Source organism: Barbatula barbatula (genome assembly GCF_947034865.1).
Source record: "Barbatula barbatula genome assembly, chromosome: 4".
Lineage (NCBI taxonomy): Eukaryota > Metazoa > Chordata > Actinopteri > Cypriniformes > Nemacheilidae > Barbatula > Barbatula barbatula.
In genome coordinates, this window is record NC_136768.1 from 6587268 (window position 1) to 6610863 (window position 23596).

A 23596-nucleotide genomic window follows, 5' to 3' on the forward strand; every position below is an offset into this window, starting at 1 on the left:
CTGCACCATTCAACTCAATTATGTCCAATTGAGACTGATGTAGGCCAATTACGAATCCTGGAGTGTGTGACCAATCAGGAGCGACTCACCTCTGGCTGTTTGACCCGACCTTCCTGGAAAGAGCAGCTGCTGGGGTCGTGGGTGCAGGTGTGCCGGTATTTGCACCAGTGGCACTGGTAGGGGCTTCCGACACAGGACAGACACCTGAGAGAGGAAACGGGTGCTGATTAATGTAGTTTGCTTGACTCCTGCTTAAAACAGGTGGGAATGTTCCACTAAGGTTGAGAGGGAATGGTTTTGGTGAGAGTTGACGGCCAAAATGCTTTAAACCAATAATGAAAATCCGCTCTTTATTTACTCACACTCGATTTGATCCAAATGACAGATATTTGTAAGAATAATTGTAACCAAACAGTTCTCTGCCATTATTGACTACCCTAGTATGAAAAGTTACTTCATACATTTCTTTTGTCGAACACAAAAGACGATATTTTGAAGAATGTAGGAAAGCAAACCGTTCTTGGGCACTTTTGACTACCATTGCCATTTCTTACTATAGTAGTCAATGGTGGTCAAGAACTGTTTAGTTACAAACATTCTTCCAAATAGTTTCCTGTGATTATCAGAACAAAGAAATGTATACAGATTTGTAACAACTTGAGTGTGAGTAAATGATGACAGAATTTTTATTCCTGTGTGAACTGTCCATTTAATGTTACACAATATCATTAACAGGGATTCAGATGCTATAAAACAAATGATGGAAGATGAGTAAATAATGATAACATTTACATTTTTGGGTAAACTCTCCCTTTAAACAAACAAAAAGGTACTCACGACTTGTGGACACTGCAGTTGTAGAAGACGAAGCTAGTGTTGGCGAAAGCTAGCCCCGTCTCCTTTGACTTGAGGTAGAGCTGCACGATTTGATGGTCACCTAAGACGGGCGGAGGGTGTAAGTGATGCAAATTGTTACTGGATTGTCCAGAGATTGTATAATGGAGATAAAGTCAAAGCTATTTCCATATAAACAATGCTATTTCAAGAGTCTCTTATCGTTGCTTTCCATCGCTGAGACAAAGGCGTTTCAATTTGCTGAGGTGAAAGAAACAATACAGCCTGTGACTGGTTGCAGATAGTTACCCAGCTGATGTTAAACTTTTGTCAAACGCAGCACAAGAAATGTTTAAGTACACAATCGGGTTCAAACACATTTCAACTTAGTGCTCATAACATACGCAGATGACATCAGCATCGTGACTGAGTTTTATTCAAAGTGTTTTAGATAAAAAATGTAATAAGCAGAGACAAATTCCAAAAATAACTTTCGCTTCTAGGACGGGGGAGAAAACTGAAGAAAGAACCTGTATGAGTTAATGGAAACGTGGAACAAAAGTGCCCATCTTCAGCATACTTTTGTCTGAGCTAATGAAGAAGCTCATGTTTAATTCAACAAGACGGACATGACATCTCTCCTCTCAAAGGAAAATCATACTTTCTCTCTCTCTCTCTCTCTCTCTCTCTAGGTCTCTCCTTTTCTCACATAGTTCTCTGTTTGCTCCCCTTCCCTGACGCGTGCTGTTTCTTCAACAAAGAGCGAATCATTCATCAATCACTATAAAGTGTGCCTGACATTGAATCTGTCCTAATTAGCTCACCTAAATGTTACCTTGATGGCTGCTATCTCAGGAGTGTGTGTGTGTGTGTGTGTGTGTGTAGGCCCCCTGCCACCATCTGCAGTGTGCGTCCGCCTTTAATGAGTCACTCAGGACATACGCGGTTACCATGACGCTACGAACACGAGCCAGCTTATAAATGACCTTCTTTCTCTTAATCTTTCCCTTCCCTGTGTGATTCACAAATACACAAACGTTAATCCACTTTATTGTTTTTAATGATGCACCCCACTATGAGGGGTTAAAGTAATGCTCCAAATACTAACTCAAGCCCCAGGCTCACACTCTCTATTAGATGGTGTACGTATATCTAGGAGTGTGTGTGCCCTCGGGTGTGTAATAGTGTACATATCTAGTAGTGGAGGAGTGTGTGTGTGTATTTGTGCTGGGCCATTTCAGAGCGCCGGGCCCCTGCAGACCGAGCCGACCTGTAATTTCATGGTGGCCTGACTAGCGTCACATCTCCACTGAGACGTCTTTACATGCATCATTATTCACACACCTCGCAGTAAATCTACCCACGTCTTCGGCGGCCCCGAAAATACACTGTTTTGCCGCATAGCGGTCGCTTACCGAATTAAATTGAAGGTGCTTTCGATAGTAGACGTTCAGAACGAACCCGTATTTTTTGTGTTTTGCAGTCTACGAAGAAAGTCCAGACGAGTATTCCCCCATTTCAGCGCAACTGCGCATCTTCATTATCGTTGAGATATTTTCGTATTATGAAAAATTACCAGCCTCCAGACAGCTGGCCAGATGTGTGCTCATTTTAATTACGCCGGGCTAACCGACCATGTCGGCTGGAGAACGAAGGCGAACAGAATCGCTAAACGGCACGCACAAAATAAGAAAGGAAGCGAAAGACGACGATAAAGCGTTCTCTCTTGAACAATCCTTTCTCTCTCTTATCGGCTGGAGTGAATGTTGTCAAAACCATTTTCAGCCCGAGCAGATGGAGTGAAGAGCGTCATCGGTTCTGGAGATCCAATCCGATCACTTTACTCGAAAAACCTCTCAAATCTCTCTGCCAATGGAAGCGTGAGAGAGAGAGAGCAGGAGACAGAATGCCAACCTGTCTCCCTCTTGACAACCTTTATTCACTCAATTACAAAACAAGTCCTGCGGCAAAAGTCAACTGCAGGTTCTCTAGAGGAGGAAGAAAATCCAACTATCCAGCAATTCTAATTAAAAACCTGTCTTATTCTCAGCCTTAGCTTCAGTCCCCGACATAAAAAATTTGCTAAAACAGTGTGTTACCAGTATATAGGTGTCAGTGTGACTTCATACCTTGGTCTATGACAATGCGTGGAACTTCCTTTTCTGCAGGAGAGCTGCAGGTGATGCGATTGCCCTCGACCAGACCGTCCATCTCCGCCAGGTCCTCAAAGGTGCAGTTGACCCCCGCAGAAAGTTCTGGCACATTATGGGCCTCCAGGACGAGCTGTTAGGGAGAAAGAGAACAATACAAAATTGAAATGAGAAAAAGCAATAAAGGACAGGACATTTGTGTATTTTTAAATGATCCACCAACTATTACATTAATAGTGTGACTGCACGTCAAATCTGAAACTGAACTCACAGTGATAAACAAATAAACTTGTTTCAGCAGTGCTGCCGGTCCTAAAACTGCTGTAATGTACATATTTTCTTACATCTGCGATTTGAGAAAGAGAAGGAAGTCTGCACATTTCACACAAGTGAAATCTTAACGCGACTGCAGACATCAAGACATCTCAGAAAACATACACGTGCAGCCATTCCATAAATATCCCAGCTGCGCGGCGAAATCAGGCCATTGAACCGGCGGTCACATATCTCCTAAATTTCTTGAAGGAGAATGTCCAGATACATCAAGAGACTTCTCTCAGCTATCAGTCAGCCCGCACTGACTCTAATGTGTTTCACTGAACACAAGAGGCTGGAAAATCGAGCGGCAAAGAGGGAGTTGAGAGAGAGAGAGCGAGAGAGGGCTATGGGGTGAGAGTTTTTATTCCCTTTCTTCTTTATGACTCTCATCTGGAGAGCTGCTGCTCTCTCTTTCTCGCTGTGTGTCCTCTCCATCTCTGTTACCCACAATACCCTCCGGCTCTGAAAATCTCGAGTCCGGCTCCGAGGCGCATGTGGTATGAAGGGTGACATGGAAAGAGAAAAGACTAAAGAAACTGAACAGACTTAAGGAGACAGTAAACCCCAAAATGAATATTATCTCATCATTTACTCATCCTGTGTTAAACCTGTATGACTTTCATTCCACTGCAGATAACAAAAGATATTTTGAAGATTGTTGGGCCCACAAACAACACGGCCCCCTATTGACTTCCATTCTATGAACAAAACCACCGAGACATTTCTCAAAATATCTTCTTCAGTGTTGCACTGAGAGTAAATGAATGATGACAGAAATTAGATTTTTAGACACTATCTTAATACAAAATTCAATAAAGATATTGCAGGAGGGAATAATAAAGTTGCATGAAAGAAAGAAAGATGGGACAGTTTAAAAAAAGAGACTCTCTCTCTGTTAAGTTGACTCGAAAGCGTTCAGTAACGCTCTGCAGGGGCATCAGGGGAGGTGAAGTGGATAAAATCGGAATATCCACACTAATGGGAAGTAGTAGCCTTGCATGGAGCATCTCTGCTCCGCCTGCTCCCAGCATTACATTTGTGATACGGGCCGAAACAGCCTTTACTCAACAGAACGGCTGACCGGGGCTGTTTTTAGATTGCTGTTTAATGAAAAGCCAGGGACATGTAGCAGACACTCTTCTCCCATCTCGCTCCCTCTCTCGCCACATCCCGCTTTCCCATTAAGGTTCAGGATGCACAGGTGGACGGCGGCGCCACTCTGGGATTTAATTTATTTTTCCTTTTAGAGCGGGATGCAGAGAGAATTTCTTCAATTACATTTGCTGCAGCGACGGACGGACTTGATGAATATGAAACTCATCCGGCACGGCGACGAGAGGGACCCCGCAAAACAAACAAAAAGAGGGCCTCTTGGGGCACAGGGTGCGACGGGGAATACGGTCTACCTGATTACCTCAACAGAAGAATGCGATGAGACAGCATACTCTCGCAGACTTCGGATGCTGATGCGGGTTTCTAATTATGCTGCGGGATTTGCGAGGAGGAGTAAACGGAGCTGTCGTCGTACCCCCGGAGACCCAGGGCACTCTGAGACTCTATTTATTGTCGTTGTTTTTAAAAAATTGCAATCTACATTTAAATGAATTCTAAGAGCACCTATATATGAAAATTCAGTCAGGATGGATGTCATGACAACTTGAGTATAATGTGCTCCATTCATCAGAGCCTGTGTATTATCTCAAATAATTTGCTGAGGTAAATGCATGAAGTTATTTGTTCAAGAGCGGTTTCAGACAGATCTATTCATAGTAGGGTCAGTAGGGTCGTACTGTGAGTTACAGCACATCAAGGCTTATGGAGAAAATGTATTATTCACAAACATGTAACAGTCTGTTTCTTAAGATGAGAAACTTGTTTCAGTCTTATGTGATTATATCGCTGATGGAATAAAAGAGCTTTGTGCCTCTCCTCAAACAAATATTCAATAATGAAAAAAGTCCAGGAACTAGTGTGGAAGACTTTGGTGTGTTTCTGTGTACACTCGTGCCGTTTTCCTGAAGATATTTTTAGTTTGCTGGGTTAAACTCTGTATTTGATGTCACCTGATGTCAATCAGGTCATTCATAACCTTTCTTATTTAAAAAAAATATATAATTCTATAATATTTACGTGGTTGTTCCCGATAGAAAACGTTTTTGTCTTGTTTTCCAGTACAAATGTCTAAAAAGTTTCATCAAAAAGATTTACATGAGAAGCAAAATAACTAGAAGCAGATAATTTGGCCTGTTTTAAGCCTAAACTCACTTAATATTCAATCTTTTTTGATAGAAAACAAGACTAAACATCTTTCCATCAGTCATTTTGGTCAAGATAATGTATCTTCATGTAGTTCTTAGACAAGACGACATTATAACAGTTTCATTTAGGTGACACTTATGGTGTGGAAATTGCACACTTTCAAATGCTTTTCCCCACAATTTATTGTGACATTTGTCATATTCCTCTTCCACCTTTCTCAAAGATGCCTTATAACATGGGAACGATGGGGACAATGACGATAAACGCTGCTTCATTGCCTAGATACCATCCACGCATGCTCTTAGTGAAATATATACAGCACAGCGCCCACATACAGTACAGTTACAAATAATGAGTGATTTAATTTTTATCAAAAACATCTAGGTCCCTCAGAAACCATTTCCTTGGTGAGCACAGATCTTGGTTTTTATGCTGACATGAGAATAGTTCATTAGCTATTGTGTTGCCTAGTCGTGGTGGTTTTGATTTTGGGCCCAGAATACAGATCCTGAATCAGCTGAAAGAGCAGCTCCTCCAGTGGAGACGTTTATCTGATATAAGGGCTCAGAGGAGGTGCTGGATTACAAGAGGATAAGGCCTGAAATCATGGTCTGCTTTGATGGATTTTAAACTCACACACGCACACACACGAAAGCAAGTGTGCACAACGGATGGGCAAGTGTGAGAGTCAGCATTTAGTTGCAATCAGTCGACACAAATACAACCCTTAGTAAACGTTACTGTTCACAGTGATATGCACATCTGATCTCGTGGTAACAAAACACGTGTGTGTCATGGTGTGCTACGGTCGAGCTGCATGACGTGTCTTCGTAAACGCATCAGTGCAACAGGCAGATCTATAAAGGCTGAACTTACACGAGCATGATCACATTAATGATGGAGGCAGAACAGCAATAGGCTCCATAACTGAATCAGCGCAGGCTAATGTCAATATATCCAGCGTTTGGCTTTATCCTCCAAAACACTTAAAGGGGTTCAGTATTTCTTCAGTATTCCAAATGGAATATTTGATGGCGTGTGATCAAAGTCATTTTTATAATGCAATATATTTCTCTATATATAAGATACTAATAAATTAATCTGATATATAACGTTAGTTTTGTATGTACTTGGCTTATTTAGGTGCGAACGATTATATCTTACCAAGACACTGTACTGGGACACGGAGATGTTGTTGGGATGAACGCTCAACCTCACGCACTGCTTTATATCAGAGGCGAAACGCCGAGGCTCGGATGACCGCTCGCACTTCTCCTTTCTGGTGCACCTGAAAGACAAAGACAAAGAAAACATATGAGCACGAGCGAGGAGAAAAGCAGCCTGTGAAAGAGTCGAAGATAGACAAAGCGTTTGATAGAAATGGAAACAAAAAACAGCTGCACAAATGCATCCAACCATCTCCCATCTGTGACCGGCACAGCATGAAGGAAATGGAACACAAGCTTGGTTACTAGTCCAAATACATGCATCATATTTCTGTTTCATATTTCACGAGAGAGCAATAAAGGGGGGAGAGAGAGAGAAAGACCGGTTGGTTGGCCAGAAAGGGTTAGAGGACAAGCCAGCTTTGTGTTGTGTCCTTAATGAAGTGTATTCATAGGGTCTGAGCTCTGCAGGTGTACAGAATCAGAGCTCAGAGACCCTCCCTTTACATCTGAACACCATCTACTGTGATCCGTTCACAACGCTGGGTCACAGAGCCCAGCAGAAGACCGCTTTTATATGGCGACATCTAATCCAGACACATCGCATTACAGCTATGAATACAAGCCTGAGGTTTACGACCGTTTAAACTAGCGATTGCAATTCACCACTTCTTTAAACTTGAAAAGGTTTTAGAGCTTGCAGAGAGTTTTAGGCACTACTCATAATCTTTGTCTGGAAATAATCAAACACCAAAGAACACTTCTGAGTTATCCATTGAAAATACAATCTGTAGTATAGCAGTGGGTAAAATAGTCAATAGTTTTTCGGGCTGCCATTCCCGTGACTAATCCAGATTGGCTTTCTTTAAATGTCTAATGCAATTATGAATCAGAACGGAGTTGATTCCTTCTGAGAGTGAGAGAAGTTTATAGCGAATGACAGTTGTGACTGAGTACAAAACCAGTGAATGAATTGAAAAGTTGAGAACCCTAATTCGGAGAACTCGCCGAACAGAATGGGAAAATGGGAATAATCTGCTGGTGTTTCAAAGAGAGGAAAGAAAAAAGATTTAAATAACAACAATCATCCGTTTTCAATACGCTGCTGTGCTAAGCAGCTATAAGACGCCTTTAATCAGAATGGCCTTCTTTGTGGCTCCGATCGCTCTGAATCTCTCTTGCCGGCCGATTTAATAAGCGTGCTGTGCTACTTGTTCAAACACACGCGTGCGCATATATGTGTCACAAACAGCGGGTACAAGACGTGAGTGAGTAGCAGGCATATGTGGAGTGCTGTGGTAGAGACAAACTGTCCTGTGCGTGTCTCTGGATGATGTGACGAGATGCAGATTGAGAGGAGAGGTGCAGATTGTGCTGTTAGATTCACTTGTCTAAAACATCACATGAAAACCACACTTAGCAACTCACCCGTAACTGAAGGAAAATCTGGAGGCACAGAGCACTGTTTAAACGCATGCATTACCGCCCATTACCAATAGGGGGCATATTGTCTGTTTACAATATCATTCAGTAGATTACAGGGGTTTTGACATGTTGTGGCTAAATGGCCAGTGTGGCTTTTGAGTGGGATGAGGGATATTTGTTTACAGTTTATTAAAGGGTTATATATCCGGGAATGAAATTACTATAAAGCCTTTTTATAGGCATGCTTGTGTAATACAAGCTCGTAGTAAAATCTCAGAACAACTAATAAACAACAACAATAATAAAAATAAATGTATGTTGAGTCATCATTAAACAAAAATGTAGCCCATTTACTGACATGATGAACATTTCTAAGCAATTCCTCTCAGTGTCTGTTTTTTGTTACTTTATCGAAAAAAAAGTAATTTTTCAAAAACTCCAGCTGACATCATCAAGCCCTCCAATTGTGTAACCCTCCCCTCCAACCAGCTGTCATATACAGACAACCTCCCTGAATCCAATTTATTCCACATGCATTTAATCCATCCCCCTATCTTTAGAATGTTCTTTCATTCGGAAATGTCACATTACTGAAGTGAAATACGTTGTGAATTCATTAGGCTTTATGAGTGTGTATTTATGTACCAGACCATTAAAAGGCTCACACACATACACACACACATACAGCAGGCTATACATACAGTATATATGTCGTGAAACAGGGTGAATGTGGAGGAAGAACCCAAGTGCAGGCAGCGGTGAAGGGGTTAACGGATTTTAATGTATACACATAAAACATAAAACAAACACCCACGATGGGGTAACAAAACAATAACAGGGGACATGATAACAAAGCACGATATACTGATAAGACCTAAACACTCGACATGAACCCTAACTACAAAATACCAAGAGTAAACAGAACGCTCACATAGACTAGAATATACTTAACAGTATTTATCAGGACGAGCGCACTAGGACAATGCACAACGCTTCTAGGACAAGGTAACAAGTACACCGAACAAGCCCAAGACAATAAACATGAGGGCATTTTATAGGGAGACTAACAAAGGAGATAACAATGGGCAGGTGTGGGGAATGAGACACAGGTGGAAAGCAATACTAGGAACGAGAGGGGCGGGGCCAATGACTAGACAGGAGAGAACGCATATTAAGTCCTGATTAAGTCCTGTCTCTCTCCACATAAAACACGTGGGTCTGTCATGATTCTGCCCCTAGACCAGAAAATCAAGACAAGAGAAGGCATTTACCCTGATTTACCCTGCCTCCTTCAAATGCTTTTCCATCTGACGAATTGGTGATGTCTTTGATAAGTCATCCCGCGCGCACCTGTCAGCATGCGGGAGGTTTGTGTTAATACCTTATCATTAGTTAAGTAAACTGCTCGATTAGGAGACGAAGGGGTAATTTGTTTTCCTCGTTATGTAAATGATGTCTGAACATGGAGAAATGCACAACTTTGATGAATAATGAAGAGGAAATGAAATCGCATCAAAGCGATCACACGGACGGGCTGCAGGAGTGGGCATAAAACGCTAAATGACATCCCGCCCTGGCATCATGCTCTGTGCTTTGCTCGCCTGCTTCCTGTCCCCTCGTGACCCTCCATTCACTCCAAACTGACACACCGACCCAATTTCCATTACATCAATAAATACATGAAAACATGTCATTACTGCATGAAATTAAACATCCTGGTTGGTTTTATTTATTTATAACAACTGCAATTTGTTTTAATTGGGGGAATACTTGTGTTAGGCTTGCAGCTCTGCCTGTTACATCAAACCCACATATATACAAAAAACAACAACAAAAAACAAATGATGGATTAGTTTAACAAAAAAGCCAAAAGCAGCTAATAAATGTGTTTTCTTCAAATATTATTATTTATGGACTTTTAATTGTTAGCTAATGTTAGCTAAGAGAATGAGTTTGGCTGTAAAATAGCACCAACCCAACTCTGACAAGATTCATTTGTATGGGATATATGACCAAATGAAACCAAAATGTGCATTATACAACCACAGAGTACAACCCATTTCAGAACAAACTGATGTTATGACTGTTTTACCCATTTTGTTATGACTGTTTTACCAAAAAGTACAAAAAGAAAATAATAACAACTACTGTGTTTGTACAGTGTATGTTATGTGGTATGCATTACACAGGCCATCATTATGTTCTAGGTTCTTCCGTGCTTATGTACGACCAATGGTTTGATTTAACTAGTCGCATATGATCATGTGCACAATGCTTTGCCTTTTATTTATATCTTCTCAGCTTGTGGAAACAGTTGAAAAAATTGGGTCCAAAATATTAATAGAGCCAGACATTTAAAAAAATTCACATCACAACGAATTACTTATTCAAGTTTATATGCGTCTGGAAATATGAAATTCACGATTAATTAACATTTAAATACAACCAGAAACCAAGAGCATTTGAGCTCTTATGATTTTGATAAGGACTCAAAAACTTTTAATAAAAACGCCTGCTGTTCCTCATCCAATTATATTCCAAATGTCTATATGAACTTCCACAAAGCATAAAGGGCAGAGCCCGAGTGCTGCTTTACCACTAAATTAACCGCTGAAGGAAGACTTGAATCTCAGACAGTTCACGCTCTACATGTCATGGTGAAGTACGATCACTTATGGATGAGTCACTGCATATTTGAACGTGCACTTAAATACGGATTCCTCCTGATGGATATCGAGCCTCCCTTCGGGATGGTTTCCCGCTGTCTTCTCGTGCTTGGCTAACTATCGCATAACTAATCCTGACATTACGTGTCCACACATTCGAGAGGTAAGAAGAACTGTGGGAAATTGAGCTGAACCGTTACCCACCGGCCAATCAGACAACCACTATGTAAGAAATGTAATGCAGTAAAAATAAAGCTTGCTACCCTTACATGATACCCTAACCCTTATACTTTAATGCATTTTAAAATACGGTGTGAGAGAGAGAGAGAGAGAGAGAGAGAGAGAGAGAGAGGCGGACGAATGAAAAGAGCATTCATGCTGACAAATGGCAGGTTTAAATTTAGAGCCAGCATTATGAGCCAGACCCTCTGAGACCCCTGTGAAAAAAGAACCGGTCGGTCAGCATCATTATGCGGGAAGAAGGATGGGAGAGAAGGCATGAAGGAGGGAAGGAAGAAGACAGCGGGGATTGGGGGGAAGAAGATGAAGGCAGAGGGTCGTGGAGAGTCATTACGCAGTCCAGTGGCTCTGACCCGATTACTCCCGGCGGAGAGACCTCGGGGCTACTGCCCCCCACTGAGCCGCAATCCTTTAGCTGAGTGGAAAATTAGTGTGGAGCACCCGGGAATGACACCAGCACACTCAGGCATACAAACACACACAAACATGCATGCGCATGTGCACTTGTATTTTGACATGTATCATTTACTAGCAAGGGTACGTAAAATAACATATATCATGGTGTGAGAAATGTGTGACATGAATATATCAAGAAATAGTAGTATAGTACTTCAACCCCAAAATGTTTTATATTAGGAGATAGTTTTGATGTTATAGTTATTGAAGTTTTATTATTATTTTGAATTCGGTTTTATTTATTTTTTATGTTCATTTTAGTAAAATCTTATGGGCTTTTTTCAATTTATCAAATTATGATTTATTATTTATGTGATGACTTTATTTTAGTTTAAGTTTACTTTCTATAAATAATTAATTTATACATTTATTTCCTAATTAATTATAAATAATTATGAATAATTTCCATTTAAATGTATTCATTTTATTCCCGAGACAACATTTCTAATTTGTGTTTATCTTAAGTTTTTAAAACAATTTGTATTTAAAATTTTTAAACAATATTTATATATTCACCAATGTTTTTACAGTTTTAGTAAACTATACTAACCTTGGTAGCGATGTCTACATTTCAATCAAAATCCTTAATCTAATAACTTTTTAATTTGAATTGTTTTTAAAGAGTAAACAGAGAAACACCAGAGAAACCCCACGGTGAGATACTGAAACTTTTATGTGATCAGAAAAAAATCTGTAGAGATGCATTACCTATCAAAGTCACCCCAACACACCCAATTCATCTCAATGCCATAAAATCATCAAGACTTCTGTGATGCAGCAGAACTCGCCTCCAAACCCACATGCAATTTCTTGGCTGTCAAAAATATCGCAGACCGGGTCCTTCATCTCATCTCCCAGAAATAACTGTTTCTCCGTGGGCCAGGAGACCGATTTTACCCTGCTTATATTAACCAGGTTGTCTGTATTCTCCGATACCACTTCCCCTACAGATCTGATCAAACATTGCACGTATTAACACCCGATCTGTCTCCTTGGACTGCCTTCTGGCTGTCACGATATAACTTAAAGCAACGTTTACAACTCTGTTTTCATCTCAGAGTCTTTAGATTGAGCCGAGATCTATAATTCCTTAAAGCTGCAAGGGTTAACTCAACTACTGCTGAAGAGAAATACACCTGAGAATACAATGGACCTCAAAGGACGACAGAAAAGACAAAGGCGGAGTGGAAGTGAGGACATTTAGACTCTTTGTCTTCCAAGTTATTCAAACCGCTTAAAAGAGGTCACACTCAATAAGACTCCATAAGAAAAGAGAGTAACTGGAGTGCGTGCGAGCTATAGTTAGAATCTCAAAGGGCAAATGAGCTGGTCATCGGCTACCTGAGAGATGATTAGAGGTCCAACGGGTCTCTGTGTCCAGAGGAAAAATCGATGTGGCGAAAAGCTCAAATTAGACCAATGTGAGCGCTAGAACAAGCAGATCTGGTCCTGTGTTTATAAAAAAAATAAAGGTAGGTAAACAGCAATTTATACAAAAGATTGTATTCTGTGAACACATCACATTTCTGTGTGGAAGAGTTTGTGCCACTAACCATATGCACAACCACAAAAATGAGAAACAGGGGACTATCTGTCTTTTTGTACCTTACTTGAGGCGCCACTAAATCACAGAACACCTTCTCCGGTGAACACAGAGTTCTTTGGATAATTCGTATTTATCCCCACAGCATTAGAGTGTTTTAGAGCTTTAAATGAAAATAACATTTAGCGAGACAAACATTCATATTTTTTGTTATTACAGTACATTACTGTAAACAAACATTTGCTGTCAAAAGTTCGTAAATCTCACATTTTTGGGTTGGAAAGTTTTGGCGAGACCCAGCTTGTGATGTTGCTTAAAGATTTTTTATGATAATTTTAGAGGAATTTTTGTACAATTTTATGGGCTTTGTCAATGTATGTGATGACTTTATTTATGTTTAATTTTACTATAAATAATTAATTTATACATTTACGGTATGTCTCCGTAAATGCTAATGAGTTACTTTGCACCCCACGCCTCTTCCATCCGGGGTGTTGACACAACGCATATGTAGTGTTTCCCAATTTTTTAGATTGGACCGGATTCAACTCATCAGCTTGTTGGTGAGACATTTCAAACATTCTGGGAGGTGTGCCCCGAGAACCAGGGCTGGGAAACACAGGTGTAGTGTATGCCATGGCTATGGGCATGCCGTTGGTGTAAACATGCAGATTAAAGGGCAGTTATATTATATTAAGAACCCCTTTCTATGTCACAAGGAGAGCAAAATCTGATCTGCTCGATTTCTCACATGCTTGCAGATGCCCCCATGCTTCCATCTCTTTCTTCCTTAAAATACCCTATGTACATTCATCTTTAACTTCCTCTCGATCTATTTTCTGTCTTCTCAATCAATGGACTCTCTCTCTCTCTCTCTCTCTCTCTCTCTCTCTCTCCCTCTCTCTCTCTCTCTCTCTCTCAGGTGTGTCTGTATTCAGCCTCCAGTTCACGCTTTGTCTAACCAAGACAGGCCAGGCTACTCTCATTCTCTCTCTCTCTTTGTCTCTTGCTCTTTTACCGGTGACAGCGTGGTGACAGTGAGGGATAGGTTGAGTCATGTAGTGCTGCCTGTTCTTTAAGAGATCTCTGTGACAGTCGCATACGTGGCTGGAGTTCTGTCCTGATGCCTCTGTCTCTCTTTGGAGCATGTTTCTTTCGCTCAGCCACCCACAAACTCCTCTTCCAAAGCCTTTTGGAGCGCAATGCAAGGGGCGACAGAGCCAGTCCTGCTCCCCAGGGACACATCACTCTCCACTGGCCACAGAGGGTGGTGTGCATGTCCGCCTGGGTCAAAAACTCAGGACTGTCAAGACTTAAGGGGAATCATTGTGAAGGCGGACTTAAAAGCCTTTGATGGAAAAAAAACCCCAGAAGTGACAGTATTTATAAATAAAATAAATAAATAAATAAACAAAATAAATAAATATAATATTTACTTATTTTTATTTGATAAACAATTACAAACTAACAAAAAGGGCCTTTAAAGTGTAAACACTTTTAAAAACTGTCAATTTAACCTCAAATAAATTGGCAAATGTGAATTCTAGTTTGAACTTCTGACATTAACCATACAAACAACCATACGCATCTCCTGTTGCTAACCATGTGTTTAACTTTCTAGCCTTTTTGTACATTCACAACTTTCAACACCACCTGTAGAACTACATTAATGCATTTGGCAGATGCTTTTATCCAAAGCGACTTACATTGCATGATACTGCACATTTGTATTTGAGTTTGTGCAATTCCTGGGTTTGAACTCATGACCTTGGTGTTGCTAGCGCCATGCACATACCAATGAGCTACAGGAAAGCAAAAAGTCGACACCTGAGAAGTTTTGGCATTGCTCCAGAGTCAAAGGCTTTCACTGCACCGCTGTTCCTGTGAATGCTCCTGACAGACGTTTGTACAGACAACAACACCAGAACTGTCCTCTGAAAGACAATGATAGTTCCTCTCTCATCTTGCATTAGAACAGAACGCTGGTGAAGGCCCCGCAGGAGAGAGGCTCTTCTGGTAGCATAAACAAAGCCTGAGCAGTTAACAAACCAACACACACACACACAGCAGATCAAAAAGACCCTTTCCCCAGGCAACCACCAAAACGTGCATCTGGACAAGAAAATATCTCCCTCAATGCGTTTCAGAACCAAAAGAAGACATAAATATGGGCCTGGATGTCATAGAAGGTCACAAAAGAGATATTCTTAAAATACAGGGTTTGAATAAGTTCCTTATAACATACAGTACCAAAATCATGTCTATGATGTTTCCAGATGTTCTCCCACACAAAGATTTTATGTGGTGCTATGTGGTCCTTAAAAGGGTTTTCTTTTTATAGCATCTAAGGTTTCCAAAATAAAAGTCAATAAATTATAATAAATCTATGTAAAAAAATCTTGGATGCTGGTTGGTCAAAACTGCATTGCGGTAAAACCCCCAATATAGCAAAAGTCATAATGCATTACACCTGAAAACATCTGTAAAGTCCACTACGACCTGTCATTACAATTTTAAATAACAATCTTATCTCTCGTTACAATTCACTAACAGGTTGTCAAAAAAGTATGGAGAAAGATATATTGATATTCCGGATTTGCCACAAAATAATATCCATCTCATCTTTATCCTAATAAAGATATATCAAGATATTATAATGTATGAATTTGCATCACTGTCAATCTTCCCCAATCTCTCTCCGTCAGTCTCTGTCTCTCGTCAAAAAGCGGGCAAAGACAAGAAAAGTGACAGCCTTATTTTCTCTGTCTTAATTATGATTTACAGCCTATCCGACACCACGCCATTCCAAACCATCACAATCGCTATTCATTAACACCCTGTGCAAAACGACTGCCTGCAAAACATTTTGGCAATGTTTACGAGACATTTGTAAAGCAGTCAGAAGAGTTATTCAGCGCAGCCCTCGGGAACTGCAGGGTTCGTCAGGGATGGATGTAATGTTATTAAACTGTGGTGAATGCGTCTTCCACTTGATCGGGGATTATTCTCCGCAAGAAAATAATACTATGGACAGGCTTGACACAGAATAGGAATGTTATAAATCGCAATTGCTCTGATTCTTTTACTTTCTGAGTAAGCTAAACGCATCTCAAACCGATTCATAAACTGATTCCATGACTAATTTGATTATGCGTTCAGCTGCTAATAGGAAGTTAGTACATTTACCGTATCTGAATCCCTTCCATCAATCCAAATGATGTACACCCACAAACAAAGCGAGCAAGAATCATAAGTGAGTAGGAAGGCAAACAAACTGGTTGTCTTGATATTTCACACGGATCTTTATGACCTCTCTTTCTCTCCTAAACATAAAAAACACTCTTTAAGCCAGAGAAGAATAAAGAGGCAGAGAGGGATCAAATAAATATGAAAATTAAAGCATCAACAAGTAAACAAACTACTTTATAAATGACATATCTAAACTTAAGAGAATACCCTTCCTCTGAAATATAGATTTTGGTCTTTCCGCTCCTGTTTTCCAAGACTTACACACTCTTCTGGAGATTTAAGTTAACAGAGGTCTTGCTTTGCTTCTGTGTTAATGACGAGAGGAGGAGGAGGTTATTTCAAGGTTGATAGGGAACAACAAACTTGCAAAAACTCTGGATATCATGCATCCTTCTGTATAGACCACTTCACAAGATGTTAACACTGTCATCGTTTTTATTTAGTCTTACATATAGTTATATATAAAAAGATATTATTATAACATTTTTATTTAGTTATAAATGTTATCTTTGTTGTTTTTTGTACTTTGTTTACATCTTCTGAAGACGTCTTTAAGCTCTAATAAATCATTTAATGGTAATATACAGTACGTCATCTATGCACAAGATTTGTTTCTCTCTCTCTCTCTCTCTCAATTTTCAATTTCAAGGTACTTTATTGGCCAGCTTTTTATAAATTTTTTCTTTTAATATTTTTATTAATGTTTATCTAAATGTGATTGTAAATAAAGAGATTGTAAAAGTAAAAAGTCTCTCTCTCTCTCTCTCTCTCTCTCTCTCTCTCACATCATCATCTTCATTAACAACCTCGGCACAAAAGGTATTCAGCCTGCAGAGTCAATTAGCTCAACATTCTAATGCCCTTGCGTTTAACCTTTCATGGAATCAAGACTCGGGATTACTTTACACTGTTCATCAAGACCAGTGGTAAAAGGTTTATAGAAAAAAAACACAGGGTCTGAGTGGGACAGAGTGTGTGGTGCTTCGGTCTACAAACCGAAGGTCAGAGCCAAGCATCCAGAGACAGAGTTAATGCATTGTTAATTTAGCGACACACAATCTCCCCAAGTGTCTTACACACACGCGAGCTCTCACAACCTTTTAAATGGATCCCCCCTCTGACCCTTAACCCCACTGCTCCATTTTCTCAATGATCAATAGCAGCGCAGGTCGAACAAACAAGCCCAGCCATCCCTCCCATAAGTGTGTTGTCCTGCACTCTCTCTCCGGTGAACGTGTGGAACTCTGTTGACTTACGCATTTCTCTGGAGGGCCAGAGCGATCAGTTCGTCTCATCCCGGTGAACTGCTATCCCACAGTAGATTACTATATTTATGCTCCGCTGGCCAATGTATTGACCTCACTTAGCACTAAAACAGAGGGTATGGGCACTAAACAAGAAAGAATACTCTGGACGTCCCCTTAAACTAAAATACAAAATCTACACAAATGGTACACCTTTAGTTCATAAATTTGCTAAATGTTACCCTTGGCAAGCATATAGATGACCTCAAAATTTACAGACACGACCAACCAAAAGAATTGAAGTCTCTCAACATCAAACCTCAAAAACCACATGTGCTAGTTATTACTGTCACATTTTAGGATGACTCAGAACCACTTTTCATTGAAAATCAAACCCTTTCAGAAAAGCTTTTGTGTACAGCACTTCCCTAACCTAACCCACTAGATAATGGCTGAAATGGAGGTGGTTTAGTTCTCGAACATAATCTCTCCTTCTCCTTGGACAGAACCCTGATTGAAAATGTCCAGTGGATCCATTCCCACATTCCACCTGGATTATCTGCCGGCTTTAATGTGGGAATGCACTCAAATCGAAATGATCTGGCCGATGGCGTAGTCCATCTCATCTCTGCACTTCCCTACATCGATCTGTTACTTTCATCAGCCATCAAAAACAAACACTCTGAATGCATGCAAGGGGATGTGTTTTTGTGTGCTCCAATGCTATCTGTAAAAAAAAAAAAGGGCAGCTAAAGAGACAGGGATCTGAGGCAGGAGTCAGGCCTGGCGTGAGAGAGCCCTCTCTGGGCGGACTCGAGTTACAGGGACCCTGGTTAAGTATGCAGGGGAGGGGTAGATGGGAAAGGTAAACTCCAGGGCAATCAATCAGCCGGGGAACCAGGGAGGCCAGGTCGAATTGCCTGACTCCATCAGAGAGTGGTGATGTTCACTTTCTCTGGGCGTGAGGCCATGAGAGAGAGTGGGAAAGAGAGAGGGAGGGAGGTGGAAGGTTGTATAAGAAAGTAATGAAAAGGAACCTTGTGGACGAAGAAGATGTGAAAAATGCAATGAAAGATAAAGTCCAAAATAACAAGTGACATAGAACTCAGGCCCCCAATGAGATAACATGAAGTCAGATTGGGCTGGTTTGACCCCTGTAGATGTAGAACATATGAAGATATGTTGCTTGTGTTTTGATCGAGAATTAAAGTCCTTCAATCTGAAGCTGTTGATTGAACAAATTTACGCATGTTCAGGGCAGGTTGATCTGACCCTGAATCTACAGTGCAATACATTACACAAAAAACATTCTCAATAAACTAACATCCTGCTATTTCCATAACTCCGCCCTTCACAACAACTAATAAACAAACTGCAACAGCATTGCATCAAACACACTGTGCATTGTAAGGGAACATTCAAAAATGATGACAATGTCCAAGTCCTGAAACTTACGAAATGCAGGAAACGAGACATGCACTAATGCACAGACTCCACTTTAGAGAAAGAAAGAAAGAGAGAGAGAGAGAGAGGGAGATTTTTAAGCATGTCTGACCTTGGGCAGCCATGTGGCAAAGCACGTGCCCATGGCCTCAGTCTCAACGCACTCAGAAGCCCTGAGAGAGGGAGAGAGATCAGAGTGTCCTGACACACCAGCCATTTCTACACACATATTCGCTTTCCTTGTTTCTCTTCTGCCCTCTCTCTATCCAGCATTTAAGAGTTTAACACCCTCCCTTTAAAACACCTGCAATGTCTGCCAGACCTTCTGTGGCCCTGACATTTTAGTGCCAACGGTGTGTGTATGTGTCACCCACTATTTGAACATAGGGAAGTAAAAATACAGAGTAAAGAACTCGCCACACACATATAGCTTGTGAGGATTGGCATGTCACACACATACACTCCTTTCTGGTCCTCAAAAGAGAACAAGAATCCAATTTACAGTGGAGTGGAAATATGGTCATCCCTTGAGGGTCCAAAGCATCCCACCCTCACAGTGGGTGAAAAAGGTGGGCTGAGTGTGTTTATTTGTGTGTGTGTGTGTACACGTGTCAGAGATCCATTAGAGAGAAAAGAGTAAAAATTGGGAAATGGCTTTTCACCACATATAAGTGCCTTAGGAGGCACAGAACAAGAGAATTTTCCCTGATTGTATCCAAACAAAAGTTGTCTTATCTGTCTAGTCCACTTCTGTACAGTATAATGCTCAGTGAGTTTGTCTACAGTCAGGTGTGCAGGACAGCGTGTAAAAAAAGCTTGAACTTACATGCTGTGGAGGACACACCAGCCGCAGTGAGGATCTCCAGATCCCAGACACTCATTGCAGGACGAGTACTGCTCGCAAGCTTCAACTGGGACACGTGTCATCTGTAGAAATAGAAGAGAGGGTAGCTTTTGTTATAAAAGCATATTTCTATTACTGTATAGAAATATATTAAGCTTAAACAGGATTTATAAGATGTTACACAATGTAATAATAAGTATGGAACGTCATAAACAGCAATTCATGTTCTCTACAGATGTTAAGTAAACATGAGATGTTTTATTATTTCCCTAACATGAACAAATTTGGACTAAAACTACGATGGGATTTGTTTGCTTTACCTTTGTCATGAGGTTTCTTGGCAAAAATGATGCACACAAAAACATTTTTGATCAGGAACTTCTAGAGATTTATAGCTTAGAGCCAATGACACCCAAAAGGCAATCTGTCATTAAAATGTTAATTCATCATTGCAATTTCACGATTTCCTCATGTGGAAAAACGTCATCTGCTCCGAACTTTAACTTCCTTAAAACAACCATGAAACTGAAAACAGCCACCATTGAACATAAACGGGAAAGCAAGAGCATCACAATGGCGATAAACACGGGGAGGCAGAGAACGCTGTAGTTGTGAGAACAACCGCATAAACATTCTTTAAACGTGGAGTTGCGTCACACACGACAGAAAAGGATCTACCGAGACGGCTCATCCTGGGAAGTCGACACAGGCAAGAGCATTTCTCCATTTACAGCAATATATCACTCGAGAGATGGAGAGACGCTGCGATGGTGATGAGAAACAGACTGAAGCCCTTAGTACTGGAGAAACCGAGAGGCTGGACTGAAAAACAGATGTAACAGCTATGAGAGAGAGCGGACCCTCTTCCATCCCTGTCTCCATGGCAACGGCTCAGAGCCCTTAGCTTTCTTCAGCCTTTTTGACTGATGACCTGTCACTGGTGGATGACTGCCGTCAATCAAAGCACAGATGACAGCCGATATGTCCAGAGTGCTCGGGCAGGCAGAATGACAGCCCGGCCTCACCACAGCGGTGTTCTCGTATTTTGTTGGGAAGAAATGGGACAGTTTCCATTTCAATCAGGCTTGGGAAACAAAACAGAAAGTGAGGCAGCGTTTAAAGAATGAGGAAATGTGACTATAACGTTTATATGACTAGTCGCAGTGAATCACGCCTTATATTTAAGAGCTTCAGTCTAGTTCTGGTGTCAGCACTCATTCGTCAGCCTGTTTACTGCCGTGCCATGTCAAACTATTTCTTTACCCTCTGCCACATTTATACATAAACTCTCAGATATCTCAATACTGTCTGTGGAGACACGTTTACGTGGAATGTAAATCCGTTTAGCGCAGAGAGTGGCTGGGTTCACAGCACATATAATTGCATTTTGTGTCTGTGAAGCCCCCGGGGCCTGAAAGGACCCGGCAGAAACGCAACATCCAGTGTTTAACCGTGACTATGACCGGCTAACAGACCTGAGCATCCGATGCGGGTGAACAGACGGATGCATGTCAGCAACGAATGCCACGAGTTTGATTCTTAACACTATAGATGGTTGAGGGTTTTACTAAAAAGGTTTTACTAAAGTTTTACAGGTGTTTGACAGTATTTCAGTATTTATTGTGGCAGATGACTTGGCTGTATTTTATTGTCAGTGTTTTCCCCAACCACCCAGAAGGACATGTAGCAATATAATGGAAATAATCACAAACATTTTGGATTCCATTAAAATGCCATTGTGAACCATTGGCTTTTTCCATTAAAACCATTAGAAGATCATTTTTTCGTGTTTATGTGTTTTGGGTATTTTTCTAATAGGATTAATCTGCCAGATAACACCACACCAACAGAGTCCATCACACACCAGTAGACCCAATAAAGCCAATACGTATCCCAATATAACCATTACATTATCTGTTGTGTAATGGGCATGGTTCAGCAGGGATAGCTGCCCCGGCACATGGACGACGAGGAAAATAATAATCCACTTTTGATCAACTGTTAAAAATCTGCCATTTAAGTGACACTTCTTAAATGTCACTGTATGGTCATGTGACTGAACATTTTGGGTTTTGGATGGCGGAGGTCCCTCGTCCCAAGTGAATTAACGAATTGCCATCTAAATGCATGAATTTTATCAGTTTTTAATGACATTACCCTGAAAAACATTTACTGTTGGCGTTGAACTAAACAATCTGCCTATAATTACATACAAATTGTCACATTACACAATGTGTTACAAAAGGTGGCTAAACACAGATACAGTCGCAAATTACATTTACATTTACATTTAGTCATTTGGCAGATGAATTACTCATAACTCTGTTATTCGTTCAGTAAAAGCTAAATAAAAATTGTACTTTTGTGTTCCAAAGATAACAACCTAAGATTATACGTTTTAGAATAACACAAATGTGAATAAATCAATACAAATATATGAAGAGTTTGGTTCCAAAATGAATTTGTTTTTCCATAACAAAATTAAGCCATAATTATTAAAAAAATACAGCTTACTTAAACAATAAAACATAAAAAAAACATGATAACAATAAACATGTGATATCTCATTTTGGAACCAAACTCTTTATATATAAATATAATATATATATCATTAATAATAAATATAAATACTTTTGGAGGGTGAGCTACATCCTTAAAAGACCAAGCATCCAACAAGGAAAAAAGTATGCCACCCTATACCTTTACAACTATAAAATAAAGAGAGAGACAAATTGAGAGCGAGAAAGCTAGAGATGAATAAGAGGCCAGGAGGTTGCAACTAAAAGAGGCCATCCTTTGGAAGAGTGCTCCAGATGGCATGATCTGCAGCCGCAGTGTGTTTGCCGGTATGTGTGTGTCTAAATCCAGGAGAGAAGTCATTTTTCCCTTGTCACGCACACATGATGCCTGTCAGCTGGCCTCGGCGAAGCCACAAAGCCCCCGGTCTCTCCTTGGTTGCACACCTAAATTCTCTTCCTTTTCCATTTCCATTTCACAGCTATGAAGAGGTAAATTATCAGGCATTGTGATAGAGGGCCCGCTTTTGCATTGGGGGTCTGAGAGACTGCAGGTAAGGCCTTGGTGAGCAGAGAGCAAGACTCTCATTACCTTTAGAGAATTATAAGGGTCCCATGAAATGTTTCCTATTCGTGAGAGGGCTCATCTGTGTGTGTGTGTTTGTAAGCATTGAGTGATAAAATCACAGATGATTATCTGCATACAATGGACAGTAATATAATTAGTTTGACTAGAAAATGTTGCGTGTATTAAAAAGCTACAATAATAACTGTATTTGTATGAGTGAGTCTAAAGGAATAGCGCGCTCCTCTGGAGTGGAGTGGATGTGTGCGTTCTTCTTTCTCCAATGCTGTAAATTTAGCTCTCTCTATCTTTTCTCGGCGGCCCAGAACAGAGCGTGTTTTAACACAATCCCTGCAGTGATGGAGTGAGAAAGACCACGGGAGGAAGAGGAAGACAAATGTGTCCGGCAAAAGAACTTCCCGCTGCCCTCCGGAGCGCTGAAAAGGGGCTCAGGAATCTCATTATGTCGTAAATCCGTTAGATTATTAGTCATTTATCTGAGAGCTCCGTAAGAGAGTTGAGACCAGCAGATAATGAGACAAACTGACAAATGACACATCCCAACAGATTAATGAATACGTTAACTCAGAGAGGGGCATCACTGTGTGTGTCTGGGTGTGTATGCAAATAAAAGTGTGTATGTGTGTGGTGAAGGGCCTGACAATTAGGATGACCTGA

The 23596-nt window shown here is 40.6% G+C and overlaps 1 protein-coding gene across 1 annotated transcript in view; it reads right to left on the reverse strand.

Moving 5' to 3' along the window:
- plxna4 (plexin A4) overlaps nucleotides 1-23596 on the reverse strand; it is a 172893-nt gene that overhangs the window by 46222 nt on the left and 103075 nt on the right. The window contains exons 5-9 of the mRNA XM_079455328.1: nucleotides 19820-19920; nucleotides 6726-6849; nucleotides 2964-3117; nucleotides 838-937; nucleotides 90-204 (exon numbers count right to left, since the gene is read on the reverse strand). Of these exons, the coding sequence (XP_079311454.1) occupies nucleotides 90-204; nucleotides 838-937; nucleotides 2964-3117; nucleotides 6726-6849; nucleotides 19820-19920 (594 nt within the window). The remainder of the gene's footprint in view (nucleotides 1-89; nucleotides 205-837; nucleotides 938-2963; nucleotides 3118-6725; nucleotides 6850-19819; nucleotides 19921-23596) is intronic.